The 10,294-nt window shown below is 53.3% G+C and overlaps 1 protein-coding gene and 1 long non-coding RNA gene across 3 annotated transcripts; one reads left to right on the top strand and one right to left on the bottom strand.

Annotated features, from left to right (window-relative positions):
* The first annotated feature begins 5,689 nt into the window (after positions 1–5,689).
* LOC105714911 (uncharacterized) lies at positions 5,690–7,164 on the top strand. The gene is made up of 4 exons (XR_010342429.1): positions 5,690–5,756; positions 5,909–6,165; positions 6,649–6,769; positions 6,851–7,164. It is a non-coding gene; the product is annotated as an uncharacterized LOC105714911 (long non-coding RNA).
* ABHD11 (abhydrolase domain containing 11) lies at positions 7,015–9,722 on the bottom strand. Of its 2 annotated transcripts, XM_012449055.2 has the most exons (6): positions 9,565–9,722; positions 9,249–9,384; positions 8,472–8,645; positions 8,147–8,317; positions 7,848–8,029; positions 7,015–7,610 (listed from the first exon to the last, which is right to left on the bottom strand). In XM_012449055.2, exons 1-6 carry the CDS (start codon positions 9,684–9,686, stop codon positions 7,478–7,480), a joined length of 918 nt encoding a protein of 305 aa, XP_012304478.1. In that variant the 5' UTR covers positions 9,687–9,722; the 3' UTR covers positions 7,015–7,477. The 2 variants fall into 2 exon arrangements, with proteins under 2 accessions (XP_012304478.1, XP_064231729.1); XM_064375659.1 differs by lacking the exon at positions 7,848–8,029 and having other exon boundaries at positions 7,510–7,610.
* Positions 9,723–10,294: the final 572 nt, after the last annotated feature.

Below are 10,294 nucleotides of genomic sequence, written 5' to 3'. Positions count from 1 at the left end.
CCTCCTGAGTAGCTGGGATTACAGGCACGCACCACCATGCCCAGCTAATTTTTTTTGTATTTTTAGTAGAGATGGGGTTTCACCATGTTGACCAGGATGGTCTCGATCTCTTGACCTTGTGATCCACCCACCTCGGCCTCCCAAAGTGCTGGGATTACAGGCGTGAGCCACCGCGCCCGGCCCAAGTTCCCTCATTTTCAATACATCATCTTCGCTTTTGCTTGGAAACACAACACTTTTTTATTTTTCTATTTTTTATTTTTTGCTAACTCCTACTTGTGTGACTCAGCAACATTTCAGCCCATTAATGATGCTGTGACTGAAAACGTCACTCCAAGTCACGAGAGTGATAAGGTTGGTTGTTGTTCATTTAAATGGTAGGTGAATATTTGTTGTCTCCTTAGAGTTACCACAGAATTATGTAAAATAGCAATTGGGCTGTGCGTGGTGTCTCACACCCGTAATCCCAGTACTTTGGGAGGCCAAGGCAGGTGGATCACTTGAGGTCAAGAGTTCAAGACCAGCCTGACCAAAATGGTGAAACCCTGCCTCTACCAAAAACACAAAAAATTATCCAGGTATGGTAGTGGGTGCCTGTAATCCCAGCTACTTGGGAGGCTGAGGCACTAGAATTGCTTGAACCCAGGAGGCGGAGGTTGCAGTGAGCCGAGATTGCGCCACTGCACTCCTGCCTGGGCAACAAAGTGAGATCCTGTCTCAAAAAATAATAAATAATAATAATAATGGAAAGTGACCTGGTGTGGTGGCTCACGACTGTAATCCCAGCACTTTGGGAGCCTAAGGCAGGAGGATTGCTTAAGCCCAGGAGTTTGAGACCAGCCTGGGCAATATAGCAAGACTCTGTCTCTACAAAATACCTATAAAAAAATTAGGCCAGGTGTGGTGGCTCATGCTTGTAATCTTAACACTTTAGGAGGCCATGGTGGGCAGATCACCTGAGGTTGGTAGTTCAAGACCAGCCTGGCCAACATGGTGAAACCCCATCTCTACTAAAAATACAGAAGTTAAACAGGCATGGTGGTGGGCGCCTGTAATCCCAGCTACTCAGGAGGCTGAGGCAGGAGAATAGCTTGAACATAGGAGGCGCAGTGAGCTGAGATCGCACCATTGCACTCCAGCCTGTGCAACAGAGCAAGACTCCAGCTCAAAAAACAAAACAAGATCAAAACCATGCTTTTTTTTTTTTTTCTTTTTCTGAGACAGGGTCTCACTCTGTCGCCTAGGCTGGAGTGCAGTGGCGTGATCATAGCTCACGGCAGCCTCGACCTCCCAGGTTCAAGCGATCCTCCCTCCTCAGCATCCCAAGTAGCTGGGACCACAGTCATGAGCCACCATGACTGGCTTTTTCCTGTCATTTATTTTGATGCTGAAATTATCCCAGATTTGATCAGTGGATGCCCCTGGCTGACCTCTTGTCATTTTGACAAGCCCCGTCATTCTTTAATCACTTCCTTTCTTTCTGGCTCAACAAGCTATTTCAGGCTCATCTTGTTTCTTCCTGTCCCAGCCCTGAATTCGCCATTTCTTCAAGAATACTTAGTTTCTTTTTAAGGAGGAATAGTATTTAGACACCAGGATCTCTGTGTTAGGCAAATTCAATGCAATTAGGTCATTCTACCCCAGGGTTCACTCAGTGAACACACATTTATACACACACATAAATGTACACATTTACATCTGTTTATTTTTCTTTCTTTCTTTTTTTTTTTTGAGATGGAGTTTCACTCTTGTTGCCAGACTGGAGTGCAATGGTGCGATCTTGGCTCACTGCACCTCTGCCTCCCCGGTTCAAGTGATTCTCCTGCCTCAGCCTCTCGAGTAGCTGGGATTACAGGCGTGCGCCACCATGCCCGGCTAATTTTGTATTTTTAGTAGAGACAGGGTTTCTGTAAGTTGGTCAGACTGGTCTTGAACTCCTGAACTCAGGTAACCCTAACCCTCGGCTTCCCAAAGTGTTGGGATTACAGGTATGAGCCACTGCGCCCGGCCTACATCTGTTTATTTCTTTATCTGTCTACATAAACTGGGGAAAAACAAGAGTTTATATTTAGACCTTAAATTACATCTAAAAGCACAAATTTCATCCTTGCCTTTTTTAAACCTTTCCACATATATATGTGTATATATTATATATGTGTGTGTGTGTGTGTGTGTATATATATATATATATTTTTTTTTTTTTTGAGACAGGGTCTCATTCTGTTTCCCAGGCTGGAGTGCAGTGGTATAATCATGGCTCACTGCAGCCTCAATCTCCTGGACTCAAGACATTCTCCCACCTCAGACTGCTGAGTAGATGGGACTACAGGCCCTTGCCACTATATCCAGTAAATTTTTCTTTTTTTGAGACAGAGTCTCGCACTGTCACCCAGACCGTAGTGCAGTGGCATGATCTCAGCTCACTGCAATCTCTGCCTCTTGGGTTCAAGCAATTCTTCTGCCTTATACTCCTGAGTAGCTGGGACTACAGGTGCACGCCACCACACTCAGCTAATTTTTTTGTATTTTTAGTAGATACAGGGTTTCACCATGTTGGCCAGGTTGGTCTCGATCTCCTGACCTCATGATCCGCTCGCCTTGGCCTCCCAAAGTGCTAGAATTACAGGGGTGAGCCACTGTGCCCAGCCAATTTTTTGTTTTGTTTTGTTTTGTATTGAGACAGAGTCTTACTCTGTTGCCCAATCTGGAGTTCAGTGGCATGAACTCAACTCACTGCAACTTCCGCCTCCCGGGGTCAAGCAATTCTCCTGCCTCAGCCTCCTGAGTAGCTAGGATTACAGGCATGCACTACCACGCCTGGCTAATGTTTGTGTTTTTAGTAGAGATGGGGTTTCACCATGTTGATCAGGCTGGTATTGAACTGTTGACCTCGTGATCTGCTCACCACGACCTCCCAAAGTGCTGGGATTAGAGACGTGAACCACCATGCCTAGCCAATTTTGTGATGTTTTAGTAGAGACAGGGTTTCACTATGTTGGCCAGGCGGGTCTCAAACTTCTGACCTTGTGATCTGCTTGCCTCAGCCTCCCAAAGTGCTGGGATTACAGGCGTGAGCCAAGGCGCCTGGCCAAAAAAAGCATCTGAATCAAGTGATGGACGTTGGTACTACCAGTCATGGTTCCAACAGACATTGGCTACAGTGAGAGCACAGCCTCATTTTTGTGGTATTTCTGTCCAAAACGTGTCACGGTGGTCTCATCATCAGGAAGAAGTGGACAAACCCAAATGGAAGGACAGTCTACAAAAACTTCCCTGTAATCTCCGAAAATATCGAGGTCATGATACTCAGGGGCTGCAAATTGTTCCAGATGGAGGGAGAACAGAGATGTGACAACTGGGTACAGCGTTTCACAGCTTATCAGGTTTTTGTTTGTTTGTTTGTTTTTTGAGATGGAGTCTCATTCTGCTACCCAGGCTGGAGTGCAATGGCGCGATCTTGGCTCACTGCAACCTCCGCCTCTTGGGTTTAAGCAATTCTTCTGCGTCAACCTGGGAGGACAGATGCGTGCCACTACACCCAGCTAATTTTTGTATTTTTAGTAGAGATGGGGTTTCACCATATTGACCTTGTGAACCACCCACCTTGGCCTCCCAAAGTGCTGGGATTACAGGCATGAGCTACCGCTCCCAATTTTTTTTTTTAAACTTAAAAGTTAATACTTTTTGGACACTGGAGAGCAGTTTGAATTTTTTTTTTAATTTTTTTAATTGCATTTTAGGTTTTGGACATGGATGAACCTGGAAACCATCATTCTCAGCAAACTAATTTTTTTTTTTTTTAGTTGTTGTTGTTGTTGAGACGGAGTCTTGCTCTGTTGTCCAGGCTGGAGTGCAGTGGCGTGAACTTGGCTCACTGCAACCTCCACCACCTGGGTTCAAGTAAGGCGCCTACTACCATGCTCGGCTAAGTTCTTTGTATTTTTAGTAGAGACAGGTTTCACTATGTTGGCCAGGCTGGTCTCAAACTCCTGACATCATGATTCACCTGCCTTGACCTCCCAAAAAGTGCTGGGATTACAAGCATGAGTCACCGTGCCCAGCCTATTTATTTATTTTAGAGATAGAATCTGGCTATGTTGCCCAGGCTGAAGAGCAGTGTCTATTCACAGGCAAGATCCCATGACTGATCAACACAGGAGTTGTGAGCCCTCTGTTTCTGAGCTGGGCTGGTTCATCTCTCCTTAGGCAACTTGGTGGTTCCTGCTCCTGGGAGGTCACCAAATTGGTGCTGAACTTAGTGAAAGTGCACATACCTGCACTACAGGCATACCACACTACAACCCGGAACTCCTGGGCTCCAGCGATCCTCCTGTCTCAGCCTCCGGAGTAGCTGGGACTACAGCCACAGCACCCAGCAACATTTCTGTTTCCAGCTGGGTTGAGGACCTAATCTCCAATATGCAACTTTGCTGAAAAGGCCCTTGCTGAAATGGAGATTTCTTTTTACACATTTATTAATATGTTACTGGTATACTCAAGGTACTTGTGGAGGTGGGGGGTACTGAGACCCCTAAGGGCACAGCAGACCGACTCGTGATCTTGGATCAGAACGTTGGGGATAGATATATAGAAGTACTATTCAAGATGTTAGGAGGGCTGGGTGCTTTGGGAGGCTGACACTGCAGGCCAGGAGTTCAAGACCAGCCTGGGGACCACAGAGACGTCCCATGTCTACAAAACATTTTAAAAACATCTCCTGGGCATGATGGTGAATGCCTATAGTACCAGCTACTTGGGAAACTGAGGAGGGAGGATCCATTGAGCCCAGGAGTTCGAGGCTGTGTGAGCTATGATTGTGCCACTGCACTCCAGCCTGGGTGACACAGTGAGTCTAAGAACAAAAAAATGTGGGCTGGGAGAGGTAGCTCACATTTGTAATCCCAGCACTTTGGGAGACTGAGGCGGGCAGATCACTAGGTCAGGAATTCGAGACCAACCTGGCCAACACAGCAAAACCCTGTCTCTACTAAAATACAAAAATTAGCTGGGCGTGGTGGCAGGTGCCTGTAATCCCAGCTACTCAGGAGGCTGAGGCAGGAGAATCGCTTGAACTTGGAAGGCAGAGGTTGCAGTGAGCCACAATCACACCACTGCACTCCAGCCTGGGTGACAGAGTGAGACGCTCTTAAAAAAAATAAATTTAAAAATAAATGTGAAGAAGAATTTGCCAGGGATACTTTTTTTCCTTCTGTTTTTTTGCTGAGGTAAGATTATATTTATATCTGTGGATGATGCCACTCAAGGTACCAGGGACAACCCTTCAGCATGGGGGCTGGGGTACCTTATGTCTCAGCATCTGAGACAATCCCTTCCTTCCCTCCTGTCCTCTGCTTCCCTCTCTCTCTCTATTTCTGAGACAAGGTCTTGCTCTGTTGCCTAAGTGGCGTGATCCTATGGCTCACTGCAGCCTTGAACTCCCAGGCTCAATCGATCCTCCTGCCACGGCCTCCCTAAGAGCTGGGACGACAGGCAGGAGCCACCAAGCCTGGCTCCGCCCCTACTTTGGCAAGACGTGGGTAGAGCACCCTCTTGCGGCAAAGGGAGGAAAGGGGCTGAATGTGCTCTGGGCCCGGCTGGAGGGTTCTGGGTTGCAGCAGGGCCTCCTCCTTGGCCTGATGGGGGCGGGGCCTGCCAGGGAGTGCCTTGCGGGGAGGGCAAAGGGCCATGTCTTTCACTTGCCCCACCCGGCTGCCAAGAGTTCGTCACCAAGCCACCCTGAGTCTGGGCCCTTGAGGGTAAGTGTTCTTCAGAACCAGCTGCCTCGTCTTTCCCTGATGATGGGGTGAGAATTCCTTTGCTCCTTGGGGGTCCAAATATCCTGCGCCCACCCTGCTTGCATGGAGGCCAGGCAGGGGCCACACCTGCCACCTCCTCTTCCTTTCCATAGGTCAAGACTGGGAGACGGAGGCAGCAACCCGGGGCAGGTACAGGGTACCTCAACTCCCTCCCCACCTGACATCAGCATCAGTCAAGGCCAGGGCAGCAGGGCCCAGAGCGGGACACCTCTTCCAGACAAGGCTTGATCGCTGCTTCTGTCACCGTGCACCACAGCCCAGAGTCCCAGGTGGCTGGAGCACTGGGGGACACCCAGACAGAGCCTTCCCTGGACCAAGTCCTCCAGGAGCGGGATGAAGCCATTGCCAAGTAAGAGGAAGCTGCTTTTGAGGGGTGGGAGGGGAGGTGGGGGCTCCCCTGCAGGGGCTTCCTTCCCTCCTCTCCTTCCCCTCCCTCTTTTTTTGAGACAAGGTCTTGCTCTGTTGCCTAGGCTGGAGTGCTGTGGCGTGATCCAATGGCTCACTGCAGCCTTGAAAATTCCTGGGCTCAATAGATCCTCCTGCTTCGGCCTCCTTTAGTGCTGGGATGACAGGCAGGAGCCACAGTGCCTGGCTCTGCTCCCACCTTTCACCTCTCACAAGACGTGGGTAGAGCACCCTCTTACGGTGAAAGGAGGAAGGGAGCTGAGTGTGCTCTGGACCTGGGAAGGAGAGGGGACTAGTCAGGCATTCTGGAAGGAAAGCCACACAAGCAGCAGCCCTATCACTGAGGCAGGGGCTGTGGCCACACCTGCCCACACCCAGGGGTGAGCCGCAGGGTCCAAGCCTCAGCTATTCTCTCTTCTACCCACAGGAAGCAGGCAGTGGAGGCGGAGCTGCACATGTGCAAAGCCCGGCTGCATGCCGTAGAGGCCCAGCTGCTGGAGGTCCTGGAGGAGAAACTGAGGCTGAGGCGGGAGCTAGAGGCCTGGGAGGTAGGGGGATTGCTGTCAGAGCCTGGGAGGTGTGGGGAAGAGGGCACAGACATGGCCTTGAACCTGCTTTCCTGCCCACAGGAAGACATGCAGCGGCTGGTGTGGCAGCAGGTCCAGAGTCAGCTGCAGAAAGAGTCCGAGGGCACTCGGGGAGCCCACGTGGATCCCAGAGCTGCCAGGACCCCCTGGTCTAGATTCTCCCTCGGTCGGGGACATTGGTGGTGACACAGATCTCAGCCCAGGACTGTGGGAGTAGTGTCTTTATTCATTAAAGCCTGAGGTCTGACCACCCCTGTAAAACCTGTGTCCACTCAGTGCCCGTCTGAGTCCTTCTGTGCCCAAATGTGGAGCAGGCTGCAGGGACTTGAAGCCTGGGGTTTTGTGCCTCCTGTTTTGTTTTGTTTTTTTCGAGACAGAGTCTTGCTCGGTCGCCCAGGCTGGAGTGCAGTGGCATGATCTGGACTCACTGCAACCTCTGCCTCCTGGTTTCAAGTGATTTCCCTGTCTCAGCCTCCCGAGTAGCTTGGATTACAGGTGTGCACCACCATGCCAGGCTAATTTTTGCATTTTTAGTAGATGGAGTTTCACCATGTTGGCCAGGCTGGTCTCGAACTCCTGGCCTCAAGTGATCCTCCTGCCTTGGCCTCCCAAAGTGCTGGGATTACAGGCATGAGCCACTGCGCCAGCCCCGCTTCTTGCCAGCAACTCTTAGACCAGGAAGCCTCGGATGGCAGCTATGAAGTCCTGTGGGCGGTCAGCGTGGATCCAGTGGCCAGCGTTAGGCACCGTCTGCATCTGGGCCCGAGGGAAGAGCCGCATAATCTCAGGGTGGTGGCTGGGACTGTGCGTTGCAGCAAAGACCATCAAGAAGGGGTGAACGTGGGAGGAGGAAGAGAGAAAGAGACAAGTGGAAGCAGAATGGGGAGAAATGGATAGGGCTGTGTGAGCCCACATGCCTGGTGGTATTTCCGGTCTCTCGGCCACCCCCCTTCTACACCCAAGGCCTCCCCTGGCAGGGTCCCCAGACTGGGGGCTGGGTGAATAAAGCATACCCTTCCCACTACCCAGGCTGGCTTACTGCACGAATTGGGAGTTTCCACCACAGAGAAAGAGCGTTGGCCCGAGGTAGGACTCCTGCCTCTGTGGGAAGGCCAAGATCTTATCTAGGTGCTGGGTCAGGGCATCCAAGTTCACCCTCCACACGAAGCGCCCATCTACCTCCACCAGGTTAGTGAGCAGGAACTGCCGCACAGCCATGTCCTGTGGGGGGTCCAGCAGTTGGGGGGTGTTCCTTGTGCAGTCTGGGAGTACCACTCTTCCCTTGACAGGTCCCGGGTCTACAATACCATGTGTGTGGTGGGGGCTTGGGTGTATTACCTGGACAACAGAACTGAGCTGTTCATCAGCCAGTTTTCGGGCACGGGAGCGGGGCACCTCATCTGGGATGTTGATGGTCCTCATGGCTGTCACATAGGTTGCAAAGTTGGAGACGCCTGTGGTTTCCACTGGGCTGATATCTACAGCAATCAGGCGTTCCACCAGCTCTGGCTGTGGGAGAGAGCTGAACTGGGACCAGTCTTAGGGCAGACACAATGAGTCTCAGGCACGGCTCCTGGAGCCTGAACTTGGTCATCCAAGGCTCGTTTGAGTGTCAGGTTGGCTGTGGGGAATCCAGGGTATATATTGAACAGGGGTGGCTCACCCTCTGTAGTGCCAGCAGCATGGCTGTCTTCCCTCCCATGCTGTGGCCAACGACGACACAGGGTGCCAGGCCTAGCTGGGGCAGGAGGTCCTGCAGGTCCTGGCTCATGATCTCATAGCTCATGTCTGGACTGTGGGGGCTGTCACCATGGTTACGAGCATCCACCGTCAGCACCTGGGGAGAGGGGTGAGATGGGGCTGCGTTGGTATCCACATTCTGGGGGTAGAGAACCAAAAGCCTCATAGGGACAGCAGGTCGAGGGGTGTGAAGATACACCCTACAGAGGAGAAGGGCCCAGATGGTGGGAGGGCCCAGTTTCCAGACCTAGGAGGTCCAGATGAAGAACCTGGGGCCACTCTGCCGAAGAAGAGCAGGCCCCAGGGTTGTGACCACATCTCTGAAGGGCTGGCCTGGCTGGGTGGCCATTCTGGAGAATGCTAGGGAGGAGACTCCAAGATATTTCCAACAGTCGGAGCACAGAAGAATGGGGTGCCATAAGAGGTGGTGAGCTCTATGTCATCCCTGGTGAACAAGCAGGGGCTGGCCCTTCATGGGAAGGGTGCAGTCGCCTAGGCATTGGCTAGCGCCGACGGAGATCTACAACATGAATTAATGAAGATGGCAACGTCAGGGAATGAATGGGGTTGCCATTCAGGGCTAATACTCTGTATGACGGATCCGGAAGTGAGCGTGAGAAGCGGGCCCCGCCCCGCCTTCTCCCAGGCCCCACCCCTCCCCACCCCTCCCCATAGGAGCCCCGCCCACTCGGAAGCGCACCCTCCGGCCTGTCTGCTGGGCTAAGGCCTTAGCGATGGAGTTGAAGTTAGCTTTGCTGCCGAAGAGCCCGTGGAGAAAGACGACGGCTGGGAGGGCTGCCTCCCCGTCCAGAAGCCTGTAGGACAGCAGCAGCGGCCTGGCGGGGCAAGGATCGGGGGCTGAGCTGGCGGAGCAGGGGGAGGGTAGGAGAGGGAGAGAAGGGCTTTGCGGGAGAGGCCTGGGAGGGGGCGGGCCCAAGGGGAGGAGGTGGGGCCTTCGGAGCCCGGCGGGAAAAGGAGGACAAAGGATGGCCTCCGGCTCGGTGCCCTTGACTGACCTCGGCTCGGCGCCCCCTCGGCCTCCGCTGCTGCTGGGTGCGACGGGCACCCTCGTGAAGCTAGGACTGAAGAGGCCGAGCCCCGCATGGGGGAGCCTCCAGGCTCGGGTCGAGCGGAGCATAGTTGCAAGCGGGTGTCCGGCTTGCACCTCGTGGGGTTCGTCCTGCCCACGCTCCTCCCCCGCCCGAGCTCGGAACCCCGCCCAGTTCCGGCTGGAGCCCCGCCCTCTTCCCGCCCTCATCGCGGGATTCCCCGCCCTCGATCTCGTTTCCTTATGTAATCCCCGAGAACAGTTCGGCCCCGCCTCCAGTCCCGCCCCTTACGCCATTACGTAATTCCCGCAGGCCTTGAGCCCGTCGCCCTGAGCGCCGCACCTGGCCACGCCCTGGACGGGCCACCCAAGGCGCTTGCCCCGCCCCTCGCGAAGCCCCGCCCCTCTGGGCTGCAGCTTGGAGCTCGGTTCCGGCCCCGCACCTGCCCTCACTCACTGACCTGGGTGGCTGCCATCCTTTCTGTGCCGGCGGCGCGGGAGGGCGGCGCCAGGGTGACTCTGGGCGGCGGAGCGCCAGCGTGGTGGCGCCGTGCTCCACTGCTAGGGAACCTGGCAGGACTTCCATCCTGGAGTCATCGATCTAGAAAGAGCTCGGGGGCACTCTAGAGCTCTCCCCCAACCCCCTCCTTCCCCTTTACATTTGGGGAAGCCTCCCCCAGTCTGATCCCACCTGCTTT

This window comes from Aotus nancymaae, unplaced genomic scaffold (genome assembly GCF_030222135.1).
Source record: "Aotus nancymaae isolate 86718 unplaced genomic scaffold, 86718_ANA_hifiasm-v0.15.2.pri h1tg000012l, whole genome shotgun sequence".
Taxonomy (NCBI): domain Eukaryota; kingdom Metazoa; phylum Chordata; class Mammalia; order Primates; family Aotidae; genus Aotus; species Aotus nancymaae.
Note: the sequence above shows the minus strand (reverse complement) of the source record. Positions and strands in the feature narration are given on the sequence as shown.

Bases quoted from the DNA above. Each gene is read 5' to 3' on its own strand.
- ABHD11 (XM_012449055.2), bottom strand. From the start codon at position 9,686: ATGCTCCGCTCGACCCGAGCCTGGAGGCTCCCCCATGCGGGGCTCGGC. The intron at 9,385-9,564 runs GTCAGTCAAGGG...TTGCCCCGCCAG, and splicing joins CGAGGGGGCGCCGAGCCGAG to GCCGCTGCTGCTGTCCTACA. The intron at 8,646-9,248 runs GTGCGCTTCCGA...CCCTCTCCCCAG, and splicing joins CCCAGCAGACAGGCCGGAGG to GTGCTGACGGTGGATGCTCG.